This window comes from Peromyscus californicus, unplaced genomic scaffold (genome assembly GCF_007827085.1).
Source record: "Peromyscus californicus insignis strain IS unplaced genomic scaffold, ASM782708v3 Scaffold_10__1_contigs__length_136768540, whole genome shotgun sequence".
Lineage (NCBI taxonomy): Eukaryota > Metazoa > Chordata > Mammalia > Rodentia > Cricetidae > Peromyscus > Peromyscus californicus.
Genome location: NW_026294391.1, coordinates 29,665,530 through 29,686,918, shown reverse-complemented (window position 1 = coordinate 29,686,918; position 21,389 = coordinate 29,665,530). Strand labels below are relative to the sequence as shown.

Below are 21,389 nucleotides of genomic sequence, written 5' to 3'. Positions count from 1 at the left end.
CCATTTAATCAAATCACAGTCAATGGAAATACACTTAACTCAGCTCCTCATTAACATCCTAAAGTGTAACACAGGCTGTTTTTAGAACCATTACCTAAGACACTAGATGGTCAGTTGCCCAGGGATTTATCCATGACATATAAAATCTTGATAACAGGGGACTACTATGAGAGTCAAATAGTAGAAGTTGGAAATCTTCATAATACCTTTCAGCTACTCTTAAAAGTGAGACTATAAAGGTGATTATCCTTGCACATTTGTACAGATAAATTTAGTATAAAATAATAATAATGATGATGATAATAACACAAAGACAAGAAGTACATATGTCAACATTTTCTGATAAGCATTTTAGCTTCATTATTATATCAAATCGTATCCCACTGCTATAAACTTTGCAGTGTAAGTGAGATTATTAGAAAAATTGGTCAAAATGACAAGAAGCAAATCATTTTCCTTATTACTGAAACCACTGACTTTGTGGTGCTAAAGAAAAGTGATATAGTTTAGAGAAGTATAATCATGGCCCCTACAAGATCATTTATACCTTCAACCTAGGGACAAGGGGCACTTTCCACCAATAGGGGACAGAAATCAGGAGGTGAAGCTATAGACTAGAGATTACTGATCTAAGACAGAATGAAAGGAAAGCTCTACTGGAGGGTCAGTGACATAAGACCACTTATAAAGCCTGCTTTTGAGTTGATTCACATTACTTGGTCTAATCGTAAGACACAAAGGCTATAGAAATTGTCCATCTGCCTCCTGATTCCACCCAGAATAAGTTCAAATTTTGCATCTGCTGACTCACTGGTATTGCTACAGTCACAGCAGACTTGGTTATACAAATAGAGATATCACCACAATAAACCTGTATGCTGCCCTTTGGTGGGTAGAGAGGGAGACTTGAAGAGCAAAGGGCTTCTCATATCTTTACTTTCAAAATACATTTACCTTAAATAGAAATATTCTTAAGACAGTAAATCTTGAACTTTAGCTGCTTTATTTAGTATTTTGTCATTTCAAAAGTCCTATACTCACCTCTATGGACAATGTCATTCTTGTGGCACCAGTGAATAGCTTTGATTAGTTGGTAGATATAGCTTTTCACTTTTTCAGGTGGAACTCCATTTGGCATTTCTTCCAGCAACTCAAGCATATTCTAAAAGTAAATACAGAGCCATTCATCTTCAAACTTAGGCAAGCCTATCAATTATGTACTAATAATCTTTAGCACCTTAGATAAGGATTCATCCAACATACATTTTTTTGCTTTGCATTTAATATACAACTTAGTTTGTGGTGGTTCAGGATAGAGCATTAAATATAAGTTTTCCTTTAAGAGAAATTATTTTTTTTTTACTCCTTACTGCTGCCTCTAATACTGAGAGGGGGGAGGGAGAGAGAAAGGGGAAGGGAGGTGTTGTAGACTATTATTTTAAGGTGTGTTAATTTGTTTATGTTGCATTTGTTTAACTCTGTGAAGCTGTGTCACTGTGCCTGTCTAAAACACCTGATGGGCTAACAAAGAGCTGAATGGCCAATAGTGAGGCAGGAGGGAGAAAGGATAGGTGGGGCTGGCAGGCAGAGAGAATATATAGGAGGAGGAGGACTCCAACAGTCACCCAGCTATACAGCCAGACACGGAGTAAGAAATAATGAAAGGTATACAGAAATAGAGAAAGGTAAAAGCCCAAAGGCAAAAGACAGATGGGATAAGTTAAGAAAAGCTGGCTAGACACAAGTCAAGCTAAGGCCAGGCATTCATAATTAAGTATAAGCCTCTGTGTGTGATTTATTTGGGAGCTGGGTGGTAGGTCCCCCTAAAGAGTAAAAAACCAACAACAGGGGGGGAGAGTGAGAGAGAAGAATGATTAGATTTATACATTTGGAATAAAAATTGAAACAGGCTAGAAAATACCATTGAGGTTCAGTGGGCTAACTCAGCAGGTAAAGACACTTGCTGCCTAATTTATGCAAATGTGACAATCTAAATTTGATCCTGAAACTCACATAAAGGTGGAAGGTGACAACTAACTCCACAAAATTGTCCTTTGGCCTCAATATGTGCACTGTGGCACCCCCCCACACACACATAAATGAAATATTTTAAAGGAGAAAGTATTGTTAAAAAACACACAATCACCAAACAATTCAAAATCGTCAATCTGGAATCAGAGACTATTTTGCATAAGGTTCATGCAAAATTTTCTGGTAAGTCAGGTATTGTGGTACATATCTGTCACCCCAGCATTTAGAAGACATTACATAGTGATACCCTGTCTCCCAAAACACCGGAAATACTAAGCCAAAACTTCACTTAGCCAGTTTCCAGTCTCCATTGTATTACCACATTAACCAAAGATTCTCCATCTGTTCTGCAAAACACATCAACAGGGTGCACAGTATAACCTTAGCCTATGTGGGAAGGTACCCAAATAGAGAAGCAGCTTACAGGGGGTAACCTGGGGCTACACAGAGGCGCAGATGCTGCCATAGGCTCACGAAGTCACATCATCTTCATCACAATGCTCAGATGTTTGCCTTTTTCACTATTGGCATGTGCACTGATGGTACACAGCAACAATGGGTAATTGCTGGAACACTAACAGGAATCAAGACAATGGAATTCTGAATCCAAATGACCCTTGCCATTACATTAAATAAAGAACAAAAGAGCAATTAGCTAAAGATGCCCTTGATGAAGCAGTAGAAAAGCATTGCTTTTATAAAATTTTTTTTTTTTTTTGGTCTTTCGAGACAGGGTTTCTCTGTGTAGCTTTGCGCCTTTCCTGGAACTCACTCTGTAGACCAGGCTGGCCTCGAACTCACAGAGATCCACCTGGCTCTGCCTCCCGAGTGCTGGGATTAAAGGTGTGTGCTACCACCGCCTGGCACTTTTATGAAATCTTATTGTACATGTTGTAGTAATTAAGTTTTGATTGTTAAGTTGACACAATGGGAAGGGAGTCTCAATGAGAGATTGCCTAGTCTGGACGGCCTGTGAGCAGGTCTGTGGAGGGATTGTCATGACTGCCTTCATTGATGTGGAAAGACCCAGCCTGAAAGTGTGTGGCACTATTCCTGGGTTTGGGGCTCTGAACTGTAGAAAGAGTACAGAAAGCTGGCTGAGCACTTAGCTATGCATTAGAATGCATGCATTTATTTCTCTCTGCTCCTGATTGTGGATATGATATGACTAGTTGCTTCAAGCTCTTGTGTAGCTGCTGCTGTGACTTCCCTTCACTGACAGACTATAACCTGGACCTATAAGCAAAAATAAACTCCTTTCTCCTCTAAGTTGCTTTTTGCCAGGATATGTTGTCATAGCAACACAAATGAAACCAGGATACATGTCTTTTTAAGAATCTACATGTCAACTGAAGAATCTACACAGAGCACTTCTGCTGCACACATGCCATCTGAACCATGGCTGTCCTCACTGGGTGCTGAGGTGCATGTGAACCATTGTTGTCTTCACTGGGTGCTGAGGTGCATCTGAACCATGGCTGTCCTCACTGGGTGCTGAGATAGATGCATCTGAACCATGGCTGTCCTCACTGGGTGCTGAGGTGCATCTGAACCATTGTTGTCCTCACTGGGTGCTGAGATAGATGCATCTGAACCATGGCTGTCCTCACTGGGTGCTGAGGTGCATGTGAACCATTGTTGTCCTCACTGGGTGCTGAGGTGCATCTGAACCATGGCCGTCCTCACTGGGTGCTGAGATAGATGCATCTGAACCATGGCAGTCCTCACTGGGTGCTGAGATGCATCTGAACCACTGTTGTCCTCACTGGGTGCTGAGATGCATCTGAACCATGGCCATCCTCACTGGGTGCTGAGGTGCATCTGAACCATGGCCATCCTCACTGGGTGCTGAGATAGATGCATTTGAACCACTGTTGTCCTCACTGGGTACTGAGATAGATGCATCTGAACCATTGTTGTCCTCACTGGGTGCTGTTGCTAGAGTTTTCCTGCCTGGCCCACAGTCAGGACAAATCTCTCTCACCCACCAGTCCCAAGCCGCTCAAACCCGATCAAGTAAACATAGACATTTATATTGATTACAAACTGTATGGCCGTGGCAGGCTTCTTGTTAACTGTTCTTACAGCTTAAATTAATCCATTTCTATTAATCTATACCTTGCCACGTGGCTTGTGGCTTACCAGTACTTTACATCTTCCTTGTCCTGATGGCGGCTGGCAGTGTCTCCCCCACCCAGCTTCTTGTCCTCCCTCTTCTCCTCTCTTAGTCCCGCCTATACTTCCTGCCTAGCCACTGCCAATCAGTGATTTATTCATTGACCAATCAGCAACACATTTGACATATAGACCATCCCACATCACTTCCCCTTTTCTTTTCTTAAAAAGGAAGGTTTTAACCTTTACACATCTCCAAAGTTAGCTTGGTATATTTGGGAATTTGGGCGTAGCTTTTTTTACTACTTTTTGTTGGAGGGGGGCGCTGTATCTTCTGGGGAAACAAAGAAAATTTTAGGATCATGGAGTAGTCTGTGAGGCTGTATCATCTGAGCCAGTTGCCTTGAAACGGTTTTGGATGTTGGATCATCTGGGCCATGGTGTTATCGGAGACCTTTTAGGTGGTCTTGGCTGGTCAAACCTGATGTGTCTTAATCTGGAACAAATCCATAGCCTCTTGTTTTTTGTGGAAACAAAAGAGACTCTTTTTTAAAGCAACATATCTTTACATTTAAATTTTGAAGTCAAAGTATCTTTAAAATATACATACTGGTTTAACTTAGTTTTTTTTATAATTAAATATTTTTCTGTAGTTAAGAATCCCAAAGACAACACAATCCAGACTCTGTGTGTAATAGTCATCTTTACGTGGCTTATTTTTTATATTAATTTTATTGTCTCTTTAAAGACTTTATTTTTTAAAACCATGTATTTGTTTTTATATTGTATATATTTTTTTTTGTTTCTTTTAAGCCTACGTATATTTTATACATATTTTAAACTATTACATCTGAATCTGTCTTATTGTGAATCTATTGTTTTAACCTGTAGCAGCTGTGGCTGTTGGCTCCGCCCACCTCAGCTTCCCAACATGGTGGCGGTATGTTTACCGCCAGCTCTGGGAGCCATCGTGGGTCTATGTTTTTATCCAAGCAGCGTGTAGCCCAGAAACCTTTTTTTTTGTTTTGTATTAGCAAAGGCTAAATCTATAATGTAGCTTAATGTGTCACTTGCAGAGGCCTCATTCCCGCCATATGGCGGGAGGTCGAGCGCACACGCTAGGAACCCGCCAGTAGCTCAAACCGGCAGCTGCCGCTCATTTGAGAGAGACAATTAGGAAGCTGTTTTTAGCTCCGTTTTAGAATCTTTTTTCTCAGTTTTTAGGTGGAAACTCTTGCCACCACGTTGGACGCCATTTGTAGCTAGAGTTTTCCTGCCTGGCCCACAGTCAGGACAAATCTCTCTCACCTGCCAGTCCCAAGCCGCTCAAACCCGATCAAGTAAACACAGACACTTATATTGGTTTCAAACTGTATGGCCGTGGCAGGCTTCTTGCTAACTGTTCTTAGGCTTCTTGCTAACTGTTCTTACAGCTTAAATTAATCCATTTCTATTAATCTATACCTTGCCACGTGGCTTGTGGCTTACCGGTACTTTACATCTTCCTTGTCCTGATGGCGGCTGGCAGTGTCTCCCCCACCCAGCTTCTTGTCCTCCCTCTTCTCCTCTCTTAGTCCCGCCTATACTTCCTGCCTAGCCACTGCCAATCAGTGATTTATTCATTGACCAATCAGCAACACATTTGACATATAGACCATCCCACATCAGGTGCTGAGATAGATGCATCTGAACCATGGCTGTCCTCACTGGGTGCTGAGATAGATGCATCTGAACCATGGCCGTCCTCACTGGGTGCTGAGATAGATGCATCTGAACCACTGTTGTCCTCACTGGGTGCTGAGATAGATGCACCTGAACCATGGCTGTCCTCACTGGGTGCTGAGGTGCATGTGAACCATTGTTGTCCTCACTGGGTGCTGAGGTGCATGTGAACCATGGCCATCCTCACTGGGTGCTGAGGTGCAGGCTGTACCAGCCACTTTTTGTGCTGTACCATTTTCTATCTTAAAGAACAACTGAGATGCAAGCCACTTGTGTTAACATGATTGGGTTTGTTGTTGTTTTATTTTTGCATTGCTAGCTAAACACTCTTAACACTGAGCTACAACTCTAGCCCCAAACAAATATTTTTACATTGCTCAGCTTTGTCTAATATGAGAAACACTACTAGATAAAACCCACATGAAAGTTGTGAAGGCTCTCAAGAATCTTAACATAATTAAATATCATTATCAGCCACTGAAATAATGTTTCTTTAAAGAGAGTTGCTACGCATATGAAAATCATGTTTAATAGTTCGGAAATACCTAACAAAAGAGAACCACAAAATGCATTACTGTCTAGTCAATGGTGACAGACATGCAGAAAGCACGGGTAAGGAACAGGTGCTGGCAACTGATAATCATAAAGACTGACAGGTTCTGCATGGAGATTGCTTTCTAGTTGTTTGAGCCTTTGCTTCCATTTAAAGATGCCTTTATGAGCATGTTGTATGCAACAAAGACTAATAAGAACTTTAATCAGAGATCAATATGCAAAACTCCTCAACCTACCTCTATAGAGGATTCAATGTATATTTATGGTTTCAGTTAAAATGTCGAAAGAATGTTTGTAGCTTTTTTAAAATCTCTATGCGAATTGCCTTTTTCTAATTAAGGAAAACGTAGGAGATGCCAAGAACAAGGAGGCATAGGAGGGCTGAATAATACAGAAATAATGGTTATCTCGCAGTTCGTGTTTTACTCAAGGTTCCTAAGCAGCAGAAGATACTATCACTCTCCACAGCCATTTTTCCTTCCTCTGTAGGGAATGCAATTTTCAACCACAGACTTAGATACTCCGAATGATGAGTACATTTCCTCTCTGCCTTGCAGCAAGTGTGACCATGTAACTATACACTAGCTAACAGGATGTGACAGCTGGAGTTGACACTAAAGACAAGAAAGCAGAGCTGCCCTTCAGTCCCGTGTATCTCCCGTTGTATGTTTGTGAGGAAGAAAGAGATTCCCATTTTGTTTAAAGCATTGTAATTGTGAGTCTCAGTTAACAACTCCCTATCCTGTTTGAACATTGTTCTCTTTATGCTCCTGAGACTCATTGTAGATTGCCAGGCACTGTCACTGGTGGGCAGGTGGAATGGTTAACTTCCATCCAAGAATCACAGGGGCAGGGAAAGAAGCCCAGGCCTCAGTGTCAGAAGACTGCAATACTGGTCACAGCACTATCACTTGGGAGCAGAGAGATCTCAGGCATGTCAAATTGCTTCTCCCGGAGAGAAAACAGATATGCAGAAGAGATATCTCTATTTGATATACTAAATTGTAATTTACCATAAACCACCACCATGAATACAACAGAAATATAAAAAGAGACTGAAATATAGATGTGTCAAATTTTATTATTTGGCAGTGAAAGCTGAAAACTGCACAAGGATTTGTGAGAACTAGAAAAGAAACATAATCTGTTTTTTTCTATAATCCTAGTACAGCAATTTTTTTTAAAACAAAACATTTTCAGTTTTATTTTGATAGGGAAATACCAAATCTAACACAGAAAAAAAGATTTTGGAAAAGTAACAGAATAGTTGATTTAAAATGGCAGAGCCTTCATTGGGTACAGTAACCACACTTAAGGTTAGGCCCTGTGCTCAGCAGTAGATGGCCAACACAAAACAAACTCGATGCTGTTTCTGTAGACTTTTTGTTTGGCCATTCTTTGTCTTACTACTCATGTGCTTGTATAGTGTGGCTTCCGACTGTATGTTTTTATGGGTCTTGTTTTTGTGTATGTGCATTTCTTCTCTTTTAAATTCTATTTTTGTTGTCGTTTGCCTGTTTGTTTTCTAAAGAGAGAGAGAGAAAGAAGGGGCAGGGAGTTGGGTGGATTGAGAGGTGAGAAGGAGCTGGGAGGAGTCAGGGAAAGGGAAACTCATGATCAGAACATATGTGAAAAAATATTTTCAATAAAATAGATATTAAAATGAGTCTTGTATATTTTAAATTGTGCTAATAGTTACTATTTTATATGGTTTATTTCAAAAAATACTTTGCAAGTGCTGAATGAACTCAAAGTCACATTCCCAGGTCAGGTCTTCCTGAAAGCATTGCTTTCTTGTCACTTACATCATAAGACCCATCAGGGAATTGACCTAAGAGCAAACAGCAGCCTGTTTTAATCTGTGTTAGGTAACAGCCCATGTAATCCTCAGAAGCCACCTAGTCACACAGCAACAACACCTTCAACAGGCTCCTCTGCCTCCAGTTTCTCTTAGTGTAATCAGCTGAACGCAACTGCTCAGTCAGGTGCTCCCTAAGAAATTCTGAGACAGCTAACCTTTTGCCTTTAGATCACAATATTAAACCGTTCGTTAATGAGTTAACCTTCTTTACAAAGTGTTACTAGTGATCTTAACAGCAGCTTCAGGCCTTCCCTTACAATTCCCTCAAGAAAGCCAGAGGACTGGCAGTTCCCAAAAGACTGCTGCTTTGGTCATTCATCATCCTGGGTCTGAGTGAAGGAGCCAGCTCCTGCTTGCATGGATCTGGTGTGTGCCTCTACCATCTTTTATCATACTGTCCATTCACCTGTTTCTCCTGCAGAGCTTCTGTTCATGTTTAATTGAAATAAAGCTAATCTGAAAACCACTTGTTGTACATAGATTCACGACTTCAGACGCCATCCCACTACGATCTTTAAAGTTAAGATCATCTGAAGGCTTCTACATTGTACAAAATGCCCAAATCTATTTCAGAGTATCTAGTGACTGTGGGAGAGAGATTTTCATTTTAAGACCCTCAGATTATGAACACTCTGATAAGTCATACTAAGTAATACTACTTTCTTCAATAGTGTCAAAAACAAAACAATAACGTGAATCTGCACACTGGCAATTCATGACTTACTTTCTCAACATACTCAAACACCAGGTACAGTTTCCCTCTCCGGCGAAAGGCTTCCTTCAGCTCCACAATGTTTTCCTGCTTGAGAGTGCGAAGCATTTTAAGCTCTCGTAAAGTCGTTTCCTTGACTTCTTCATTTTCTAGAATACAGGCAATGGTAAAGAGAAAATACATTAAAGCTTGCAAAGCTACCATTCAAAGAATTTTAAGAGCGCTGACAATATCTTCTCCTTAAGAAGTCCACAGATAGAATATTAACACATTTTCTTGGTAAGAGAAAGAAAATCAGCAACTTAAAGAAACTTAGTTGGATCTGGTGATACATACTTATAGTCCCAACACTTAGGAGGTTGAGGCTGGAGGATATTAAGTTTCAGGCCAGCCTGGGACATGAGGTACCCAAAAAGCCCAAAATAAAATGAACAACAAAGAAAAGGCTTCCTCAAACAGCTCAAACCCATTTTTTGCTTGTCTTTTCATTTTGTTGTAACAAACCATAGATTTATAGACAGAGCATATGAATTCATCATCATTTTAGCCCTAACATTCTGTTTTGGGGAAGAAAATATTTGAAAGGGTTTAAAGTCAACCCCATCAATGTACAGAGGAGGCTCTGTGTCCAGTATGTGTAGCAGCAGTTCATGTCTTATGGTTGGTTTCAAGTTTTAGCTTAAAAGAGCATTTTCTTCTTCAGGCTGCTTGTGAATCACCTCAGTGAGCACAGGTTGTGCATCAGACATTCATGACGCAGTTCATGGCCAAATCACAGGGAATTCTTAAGAGTGTCTTATTTCTCTGAACAGCAGCTGCTGTGGGTTCCTGCTGCCTTCCCATGGCATGTCCATCTGTCTATCCCAGATGGTGTAGCTGTTCTGGGATGGAGAACTTATGCTGTACCAGGATTTGCCCTTCCATACCATCAACTTCACTTGTGATAACTTCCACAGACATGGAGGAAGGACAGAAGTCACGTTGGTGGTAATGGATTAATGGGCAGGCAAACAAGGAGCTAATATTTCACTTTAAATATATGCTTGTGATAGCTTCAGAGGTGACTGGGAAATTCTATGTATTGTGTTTTCAATATGTATGTTCAAGAATACAGGTTCATAATTCTCAAATTCCTAGTTGGAAAACTGAACCTGTTCTAAGTTTATAACAAATTCATTCAGAGGCAAAATGGAATTGATATGAGACTCTTTATGGTCTTTGTTTAATGCATTTAATATGAATATTCATAGTGTAGGCTATAGAAATATGCCTTGATTACAGGGTGCTATGTAGCATGCCATATTTCCAGTCTAAAACTTTGAAATTATGAATGCAAAAAACACATTTCGCCTCAAGGCTTTGGTTAGGGGCCAGAATCCAGACTCATGAGATTATGTTGTGGGGACCTCCATTTCTGGCATGTCTTAAGTCTGAAGAGAAAGAAACTGAAATTCTGGGACAGGGACAAGAAAACCTATCGCTTTCAGGAAGACATGCTGTGTACACAAGGCACCCGAGAGGGAAAAAGCTAGCTGGGGGCTGTGATGCAGAAAGGGAAAGATTCTAAACCAGAGTTAAGAAGGCTTATCAGCTGATTTTCTGTCCAGCCCCTCATCCAGCCCTTCTCTGAGATGAGTTTAAAGAAGAGGCTGGTAGGAACACAGCTCTGTGGAACCAGTGAGTCTGTGACCATCAGGAAACATAGTCAATACTTCTTTGTGACTGGGTTATATAGGTTAGGCACTCCAGCTAGGAAACTGTTGGAGATTGCTGGAACACGGGTTAGTAAAGGACATGGATGCTGCCTGTGTGGAAATAAGCAGCAGCAGTAGAGAAGGCCAACAGTAGCAGAAACAGTGACCCCTCTGAGTGAGGGGGAAGAACTGCACAGTGAATCCCACATGACAGGAAGAATGGGAGAGATGCAATTGACGACTTGCTGAATTTGTGAAGGGGCAAAGGGCTAGCTGTTGGATAAGTCAGCGGTCTTCATTACTGTTGAATACTACAGTGGCCCCAGCCACTAAGGCCTGGGGACAACCACCAGACTCCACGAGAAACTTTATCAGGATCTCCAATTTCATGTCCCCCTCACCTTGGTCTTTTAGTTGCCCAAATAACCCTAACCTTTGTCAGCACAGAGCCCCGAATGTTCAGTCTTCTACCTGGGCTTTTGACAGCACTGGTTCTTTCGGGTTTCTTAGTAAAATTTCATTCCTCATGGAGATTTCCCAGATCCTAAAGTGAGAGGACGACTCAGGCGACCATCCCATGTCACTATATGTAGGGCTTTCTTCTCACAAAGCAGCTCATCATTTTTCTTGATTACAAGAGGAGTGACCCTGATCTGGGATGCTTAGGACTAAGAAGTATTTAAAATTTTAGATATTTTCAATTCGTGTGTGTGTGTGTGTGTGTGTGTGTGTGTGTGTGTGTGTGTGTGTGTGGTGTCTGTGTTGTGTGTGTGTAATGAGATCTCTTGGGATTTGGACTCAAATTCAAATACAAAATTCATTTACGTTTCATATATCTGTATCCTGGAGGCAACTTTATACCATGTTTTCAGTGTGCTTATGTTTTGACTCTAACGTATCACATGAGGTCAAGTATGAAATTTCCCCACTTATAGTATCAGACAAGCACTCAATGAGTTGTAAACTTGAATACATTTCACATTTTGGAGTTTGGGAATGAGGCTGCTCAACCTCCTACCTATTTCTTACTGATTAAGCTCTTCTGTTCAATATACATTCAACTTTGCAGAACTGTGAACAATGAGAACTTCCTATTACAAATGCTTGAGCTGGGCCGGTGAGGAGATCTTTGTGCATATATGTCTAGCTCTCCCCAAGGGAAGGGAGGGGTGGCCAACAATATAGGCACTTTGTCCCCTCCATTTTGAGTAGAATGCTTTCAGTTTTCCTTTGAGGACTTTGAAAGGGCTGCTTGTGAGATAATGTAGAAGACAGAACTTATTTTCCCTTGTTTTTTTCTAGAATATGACAAATGGGGGATCCAGAAAACTAATAGTACTTAGGGTCAGCAGTGTGCACGTCTATACACAAAATCCTTCAGAGGATCAACAAGCTATGCTGGATCTGACTACAAAGTTGCTAAGTAAATCCAGCTGGTGTTTCTTCCCTGATCAAATGCTTGGGAACTCCTGGCATTTAAAAAGCAAGCAAAAAAAGGGTGTTGTGTATTATTATCAAGTTGGGCAGTTTCATTGTGCTAATAGATAAAATGACTTTGGAATGTCCAAATTAAAATATCGATGATATCAACTTTAGAGCAAAATCTGTGGAGACTCCGCTGGACTAGACGAGGCCCTCTGCATACGGGAGACAGTTGTGTACCTTGGTCTGTTTAAGGGGCCCCCTGGCAGTGGGATCAGGATCCATCCCTGGTGCATGAACTGGTTCTTTGGAGCCCATTAAGTATGATGGGACACCTTGCTCAGCCTTGATGCAGGGGGAGGGGCTTGGACCTTCCTCAACTGAATGTACCTGTACCAGGGCTTTGCTGACTCCCCATGGGAAGCCCTTACCTTTTCAGAGGGAATTGAGGGGTGGGTTTGGGGGAAGGGCTTGTGGGGGAGTGGGAGGAGGGAAGGGAGAGGGTTCTGTGATTGGTATGTAAAATGAATAAAAAAATTTCTTGATAAAGAAAAAATAAAATAGCGATGATAGAAGGAATACTGGAATAGAATTATGGAGATCTAGATTTAGATTCTGCCTTTTAAGAAATTTATGCTGTAACATGCAACTATGGGCAAGTTACTTACATTTTCATCAGTAAAAAAATCTAATACTTTGTGATCTTTTTCATTAAATTATTTCTGATTATAAACTTTATCAATAAGTAAATCTAATAATCTGTGATTTTTTTCATTAGTCTTTCTGATTATTTTTGGTTGTGAGCCTAGCCTTTAACAGCTGAGCCATCTCTCCAGCCAAAGTCTTTCTGATGATAAACCTAAACTTCACTGAATTTTGGTAACTGATAAATATATAATTCATTTATACTTGTTCCACCAAGTGGAGTTATAAAAAAAAATAAAGGTTACATTCTGAATGTCTATAAAGAGAGAAAAAAGTTAAATAATTTTTCAAAAAGAAGCACACACTAAACTAGGCTCGGTGACATCAGCTTGTAATCCTGGCTACTTGGAAGGCTAAAGCAGGAGAATTCCAAGTTCAAGGCCAGCCCGGGCAATTTCCTGTCTCTAAACAAAAAGTTTAAAAAAAAAAGTAAAAAGAGAGCCTGGGATATAGCTTAGTGGTAGAGTGCTTTCTGAGCAAGTGCAAGCCCAACTTAGTTCAATTTCCAGTAACACACACACACACACACACACACACACACACACACACACACACACACACACACACAGATTGGGGGTAGGGAGGCACATGAGAACATCACTTAGGGCATAGTGTGAAAAAAAAAACTCATTTGAGCTACCTTTTAAGGAAATGAGGCTCCTTTATGCCAGCCATAAGTAAGCACCTGAGCATTAAGACTGTAATGACTGGAAATGGAGGCAGAAATGGAGCTATTAATTCCCAAAGTGCAAGCAAACTATGCACTTGTCATTACTTGGAATATCCTATAATTTTGTTTCTATGAGTACTTTTAAGGTTTCTATCCCACCCTACAGTTAATAGTGAAAATTGTGGTACTAAATGATGGGATGATGGAGAAAGGTAATGCACACTCCACTGACACATGCCCTTCTTCTAAAACAAGCAGAAAGTAGCAAAGCATTAAAAATCATAGTGCAGTCCATAAAAATCAGCATCCTCGACCCTCTCGTCCCCAAATCACCACTAGCTAAGATAATCCTTATGTGCTATGTATGCTCTTTTCTCTAGTTCATAAATAAAGAATTCAGCACTAAAAAAGGATAGCTAACTTTCTCAGGGTGCATGGACTCAAAGTCACAATCAACCTCATGTCCTGAGTTGAATATCGGGACTTAGGTGGCATGGTATATCACAGTGAACTTTGGAGAATGAGTCAAAACACCTAGGTTGACACCTAGACTTTGTTATCAGACCCAGCTATTTGGCTGCTAAAGCCACATAGCCAATGAACATAGTATGACCAGGAGAAATAGTCAGTGAAGCTCCTGGGTCTTCAGAAACACACACCAGCTCTTCACCTATAAACTGGGACTGTGGTTATATTGGTTTATTCTAAAGGTCTCTCCTAGTTCTAAAAGTCAATGTTTCTCCACCTGTCTATAAGAATGCTAACCAATCTCATCATTAGGTACCACCAAAGAAGGCCAAGCACAGTGCTTCACATCTGTAATCCTAGCAATCAGAAGGCTGAGGCAGGAGGACTGCTACAAGTTCAAAGGCACCCTTGGCTAAAGAGTTAGTTCTAGGTCAACCCTGACTACAGATCAAGCTCCTTTTTCAAAATATAGAGAAGAGGGAAGAGGCAGGGATAGGAAAGAGAGAGGGAGGAGAGGGGGAGAGAGTGAGATTGACTGACTGGATGGATGGATGGATGGATGGGATGGATGGATGGATGGATGGATGGATGGATGAAAATTAGATTTCAGGCTATCCTGGGTTACATAGCAATATCCTGTCTCAAACAAAATAAAAACAGTTATCACTGGAGGGGGTTGTCAAAGTCAAGAGCAACTATGGAAAAGTTATGTGCAGTAAGTATACAATCCAACCTAGTAAGGACAAAGTGACATGAACAAAAAAGATGCCAACTAAGACCAAACCAAAAGCTGACCTACTTCTGTAGGCTTGCCATTGAGTCAAGTTAACACACCCTCAAAATCAAGGGAGTCACTAAAATAAAAGATAGCATGTTTGAAGAAGAAAGCTCACAGGAGCAAGAGAAATTCAAAGATAAGTCGGCAATGAAAAGAAAAATCTAAAGATCAGCAGAAACTCTATTGTAACCCTATTTTTAAAGAACCGTGGGTTTGGAAAAGAAATCCAGGAATAGCTGTAACCTACTTTATGAAATCACAAACCTGACATCTTTGTATAGCCAAAGAGGCCCCCCAAACAGACCTTTAAACAGATATAATGAAAAAGAAAAGTCAATCCATCCTTGAACAAAACCATGGGGGTACCATGTTTGATTCTGGTTGCTCTGATTGAAGACAGGACAGCAGCAGGACAATCAATGTGGCCACGGAGGGTTGAATGGTGATGTTACTGTTTTATGTACCAAAAAAGATAAAGACTCTTCAATCTTTAGAGATGAAGGACAAGGTAAAGAATAGAGAAAATTTATGAAATCACAAAAGGTGCAGAAATGTCGCCAAATCTTACAAGAATCCCTGAGGTTTGAAAGAGATCTGGTTTGGGCATAAAAAGGAAGTGTGATAGTACCAGGAGTAGCCAGGGTGTACAGCTCATTTCATCGAATTCTTTATATAATAAATGTTGGAAATTTTGTTTCAAGGCCCCTCTTACACAGAATTCAGGTTCTTGAATTTTAGAAATCACGAATTCTTGTTTTATAGCATCATATAAAATGAGAAAGCAGTGTAAAGTCATCTAGTCTCTAGGTAAAAATAAGATAGAATCAACTGGAGGGAAGACTAGATGATTAACTAAACATTTCATAAAAATTAAAGAAATAAATAAACTCATTTCAAGAGAAAACTATTTATAGGAAACAAGCAACAAAAAATAAAATTCCAGCAATTTTATTTGATATAAAAGCAGAGAAATGACCTAGCACCACTCCACCCTGCTCTGCAATTAAACATGGATGGTTGCACAGCTCACTGGAGTTAGCCATGTACTGAGACCATGTGATAAGTAAGAAGAATTGTTCATTCATTAAAGAAAAGTAACAGCCCAAAGAATTAAAAGGAGGATTGAAATATAAATTTAAAAAATAAATTCTGACTACATTTTCTCCTAAAGCTTTAATAGACAGTATTTTGTAATTATTGCTATTTCAAAACCATCTAGTTTAAACTGGCACTCCTGGATTGTTCAATAAATTTGGTGTATGTCTTTATATGAGAATGATGACTTGAGGCCAGTGAGATGTTCAGGGAGTGAAGGTGCTTGCCACTAATATTTGGCCAAGTGGTGTGTGTGTGTGTGTGTGTGGCGGGGGGGGGGGGGGGGGGGGGGGGGGGGGTTGGGGGGGGAAGAGGGGTGGAGAGCTGGCTCAGAGGTTAAGAGTATTTGCTGTTCTTGAAGGACCCTAGTTTGATTCCCAGCACCCACATGGTGGTTCACAACTACCCATAACTCCAGTTCTAGGGGATCCAATGCCCTGTTCTTACCTCCATGGGCACCAGACACATACATGGTATATACATACATACATGCAGACAAAACATTCAGAGATACAAAGTAAAAATAATCCTAAAACACTCTTAAAAACTTAAACATGAAGATAAACATACTAAAAGAGAAAACTGACAAAACCTTTTGCCATATTTTGAGCTAGTATACAATTTTACTGTAAAAACTGACTTTCCTGTTTAAAAGATAATACTCAATTCTCTCAAGAACTAAAATAGCACACAGTTGCTGTTATAATCAAAATTGTACCTACTATAAAGCAAACTTATTTTCATAATTTCAGCCTTTTATTTACTATGAAAATTTGGGTGTTATTTTAAACAGCAATCTGTTATTCTGGGATAATAAATATCTTTTGCACTAAAACGTTGTCCACTTGGAAATATATTTTAAAATAAAATAAATATACTTTATTTAAGTTAAATAAAATTTTTACTTAAATTAAATTTAAAAATAAAGTATTTCAAAAAAGTTTTACACAAATTTTTGGGTTCTTATCATCTTAACAGGACAGTAGGACATTATTAGAATCTTTTAAAGCTACTAGAAGGTGGTATATATTCTCAAACACACTTCCTGCATATCATCAGTTAGAGACTATTTAGAAACATTCATGTGAACGGCAGTCAGACCAAGCACAGGCCCCATTTCAATTTTAGTTTAACATTGCTTTTATAGATTTGTTTCACTTATGTTCTCAAAGATTTGGAAATGTTTGATTTTGAATAATATGAATTTTCATAGTAACTAATAAAAAGAATGGTTGAGGACTACTAGATAATGAGAACAATATTATCAGAACACTCATTTTTTATTATAATAGACCTGGTTGAAATTTAGATAATAAAAGAAATTTTGAATTATAATAGCTTACAAAGGAGATCAATAGACAACTTCATCTATATGAAACTATTCATGTATAACTCACACTCCAAAAGAGTTGGTCACCAGACATGTATCATTTCTTTTCTATTAAGAAAGACAGTCTTCTTGCTAGAGGAACAGGGTAAAGAGACAGAAGATAGTACTATACCTCGCAAGGTTTTAAGCAAGCTTAGGCTACATGAGACCTTATGACAAATTTTGTTTCAAGGTCTGCTGACAATTATTACTTTTTCAGCTTGCCAATGTGACCTTAAAGGTGAACACAGTCAGAAGTCTGCATACGTATGCAAGGGTGGGGCTTTGATCTTCTGTTGCAATCACTTGTGGTATATCATTGGTCATCATTTGTCTGTGGCTCACTTGTCATTAGTCTAAAGTCACTGCTCAATGAGCCTATTTCCAATGGTCTCACAGTGGGTTAGCCAGGGGCACTGCTTACATTAGATCACAGGCACCTAGGCACATAGTTCCAAGCAGGACTGTATCCCAGAATAAGCTAAAAAGCATTTCCCAGCGCCTTCCTTTAAGACTGTCCTCACAAATGGCTGCACAGGGTCCTGGGTAATATGCATGTGCTCCACATAAGTAGCACATCGTAGTCCAGTTACATCAAATGCTGTGGAAGCTATCCTAGACAGGCTTATGTTAGCAAGCTCTCTTTATTATTGCAAGTTTTCTCAGTATCTGAGGTGAGGGTGATACAGAAGCTGGTGTGGTTAAAGTGTTTGGTTAATGTGCACCAACGAAGCCAGGCTATGTTGTCCCATCTTCAGGCTTCATATTAGATACAGAGGCTGATGCTGACGCCTTTTACTGCTTTTTCATATGGTGGGTTGCAACTCAATGTCACAATGTACTATTTTTTTAAGATTTTACACAAACCAGGGAAAGCAGAACACAGTACCTCATTAACACAAAAGTTTGTGAGACTTTTGCTTCATTATAGCTTGTATGTGTATGGAAACTAGGCTAGGATTTAGAAAGTATTTTTACTGGGGTCTCTGTACTAAGAATCGTGAAAAACTGCTGCCTAAAGCGCCTCAAAAGCCATATAGACTTTCACTACCAGTCTTTCTTTGTCTGGGTAAGAGTTAACAGCCAAGGTTTTGAAACTAATGCACTAGTAAAATATTAATAAAATTTTATTTGAAACTTTCTTGCCCAGCAGAGAATTTTAATACTCCATTTGAAACAGTCTAGAAGTGTGTTTCAAGACCCCCAAATATGGTATTTCTTATTGAAAAGCTTTTATTCTCTCAACAAATGGCCCTAAATATAACAATCTCCCATCTCTATACCACCTCCCACATATCCCCGTATCTCTTGCTGTGACTAGGAGTTGGAGAACACAGTGACCAAATACCCAATCTTTCACAGCACTCACTACTTGTGGGAACTACAGATGCATTTGCTTTAATCAGCTTTTCCTTTGTAATCTACATAGATTACATGGAAACATATAGTCAAAAAGAAGTCTATCTAGCCTTTGGAGCAAAAATTCCACCCTTGATTATAAATTAAAATAGATATTCTAATACCATGAGGCATAGTGTATTTCAAAGTAAAGCATGATAATAAATAAGTTATACTCCCTGCCTGAGATTATGATTTTAAAATCACAGGGCTAGGGTCAAACCAACTAAATCCCACCTGTCCCACATTTTATTTACAAAAAAATTACAAAAGTGAAAATGCATATATACCTTCACTGTCCTTGAATTTCTTGATTGCCACAATTTCATGTGTTTCCTGGAAAGGAAAAAGAAGCAGAGGGAAAATTATTCTCCAATCCCAACTGAGGATCCCAATTATCTGGGGACAGCAGAGAAAAGACACAGATCACCATCTCCATCTACCATTTCTTTGTTTCAAAATCCTCTCTTATCACCCTGGAGACACTGCCAAGGATGGAGAAGAAAGGGAGTGGCGAGGAGGAAAGAACAGACACTGCCATGATATGCATGAAACATAAATCTGAACCGCCAATGTCTTCAAAAGTACAGGCTGTGAACAAAATAAAACAAAGACGTCATCCAGAACTATTCATATAACAGTTTGGTATAGCTTCTTCAGTACGTTTTCTCAACTTGGAAGATTATGCTTGGAATTGTATGCTTTGTTATATATTGTTGTGTATGTCACTTCATATTGTATAAGTAACATTTATACCTGTTGGTAAATAACTGTTTAAAGCTCTGTTTGTAATACATATAAATAATTTTAATAATTTAAATAATATTTTAACAGTGTATCAATGAACATCCACCAACAGGAGCATCTTCATTTCCAGAGCAAATGCTGTAGTGATATAGATGGTTCAAAGGTCACAAATGCTAAAGGTTCCTAAAACATACTGCCATGCTAACATACCCAAACACATGATTTTCACAGTTCCCTTGAGCAGTGTGTAATATCCAGTTCACAATCAGTGCCAAAACAGCATATCATTACTTAAAAGAATATTTTTTAATTCAATGATGACAGCAGATAAGGTTTTTTAGAATTTTAATCACATTTGGTTATTTATTGGGGGTTGGCTATGCATGTCACAGTGCAAGTGCAGAGGTCAGAGAACAATTGATGAGGGCTGGTTCTCTGTTTCCATCATGGAAGTCCCAAGGATCAAACTCAGGTTGTTCAGTTTGGCAGCAAGTATCTTTATCCACTAGGCCATCTTTCTGGCTCTGATTAGAGAAGTTTCCTATTACCTGGTAAATAAAATGAACTCTACCAGGGCTATTTATTTATTTATACAGATTCATAGATGAAAACTTGTCGCCAAACTGAACTACTTAAGGTTATTACTGTAGAGTACAATACGAGATCAAATTTGATATAACTGACCTTTGTAATTTATGTGCATCATTTTTGTGCTCCAAGTAAGTCCTCACTTGAACATGGTTATTTATTCATATTTATGCATTTTGATATTTTAATGATTTCATTCCTTAAATCTTTATCCAATTATTATTTACTTTAGTAAATGAGAAAGTGAGCAGTTTCAGATTTCATATAATTTCTAAATGTTGAACCAATTTTCCCAATCCCCTTTAGTGATGATTTGTAACTGTTATATCTTAGCATCCTTACAGACACATTCTAGAGTTACTTTCAGAGCTTTCTTGCCTGGTGTAGGCTTCTGACCTATGTATTCTTATGCCAGAACCATTTTAAATTACTGGTACCGTAAACTTCACACTAATCTAGAGTTCTAGATCCTGGTTTTCTTGTCACTTGGCTAAATCAAACTAAGAACAGGTTTTGGCTGTTAAACCTAACATAACTATATGCATCAGGCTATTATGTCAACTTTACTTACATATTCATTGGCTGCACCATTTATTAAAAGTTCTTTACTCCAATGGTTTTCATATATTGAAATTCTTGATTTGAATCAGTTTTTGTTCCATCATAAATGTATCTCTGAATAGTTTTCTGAGGCACTACCTTATTTTTCTAGCATGTGAACACCCTCACCCATGCAGCAAGTGGGCAGGTACAGAATTTATGGAATGGCTTGAGATACAGCTTAAGTGGTAGAAGGCATGCTTAGCATGTATGAGGCTAAAAAGAAAAATGTGAGAAAGGAAGGAAGGAAGGGAGGGAGGAAGGGAGGATTAATTAATTTGGGGGAAGGGAATCTTGTATTCTTACAGATTTTCTGTATGCTTGTAGCAAAACCCTGGAACACTCACATCACAAATCTATATGCTTATTAAGAATGAAATGTCTTGCAAGAAACCCATATAGTAGCTATTTTTTTTCAAGAGGAAAAAAAACTGAAGGGTTTAAAGAAGGTTTGCTCATGTTGGGGAGCTAGCTTAGTTGGTAAAGTGCTTTGCCACCCATGTTAAAAAGTAAGGTGTGGTGGCATGAACTTGTAAACTCAGCAGTAGGGAGGTGGAGACAGGCATATCCCTGAGGCCAGCCTAGCCTACCTGCTGAGCTCCATGCCAGTGAGAAACCCTCTCTAACATAAACAAGGTGGATGGCACCTGATGAATGACACCTGAGGTTGTCACCTGGCCTCCTTCCGTATATGTGTGTGTGTGCGCGCGTGTGCGTGTGCGTGTGCGTGTGTGTGTATACCCCAAACATGTGCATCTCCCCTGCCCCACAGAGGTCTGCTGTTTCCTAACATAGATTAAACTGACAGCACAGGGGGGAAAGAATGCCATGATGGTCTCTGGTTTTTTAGAAAAGAAGT

General features: G+C 39.5%; 1 protein-coding gene across 3 annotated transcripts in view; it reads right to left on the bottom strand.

The window, feature by feature from the left end:
• LOC128100726 (cyclin-dependent kinase-like 5) overlaps positions 1–21,389 on the bottom strand; it is a 185,249-nt gene that overhangs the window by 51,457 nt on the left and 112,403 nt on the right. For all 3 annotated transcript variants that reach the window (XM_052723409.1, XM_052723333.1, XM_052723487.1), the window contains 3 exons: positions 18,886–18,931; positions 9,009–9,145; positions 1,042–1,162 (listed from right to left, as the gene is read on the bottom strand). In XM_052723409.1, coding sequence (XP_052579369.1) covers positions 1,042–1,162; positions 9,009–9,145; positions 18,886–18,931 — 304 coding nt within the window. The remainder of the gene's footprint in view (positions 1–1,041; positions 1,163–9,008; positions 9,146–18,885; positions 18,932–21,389) is intronic.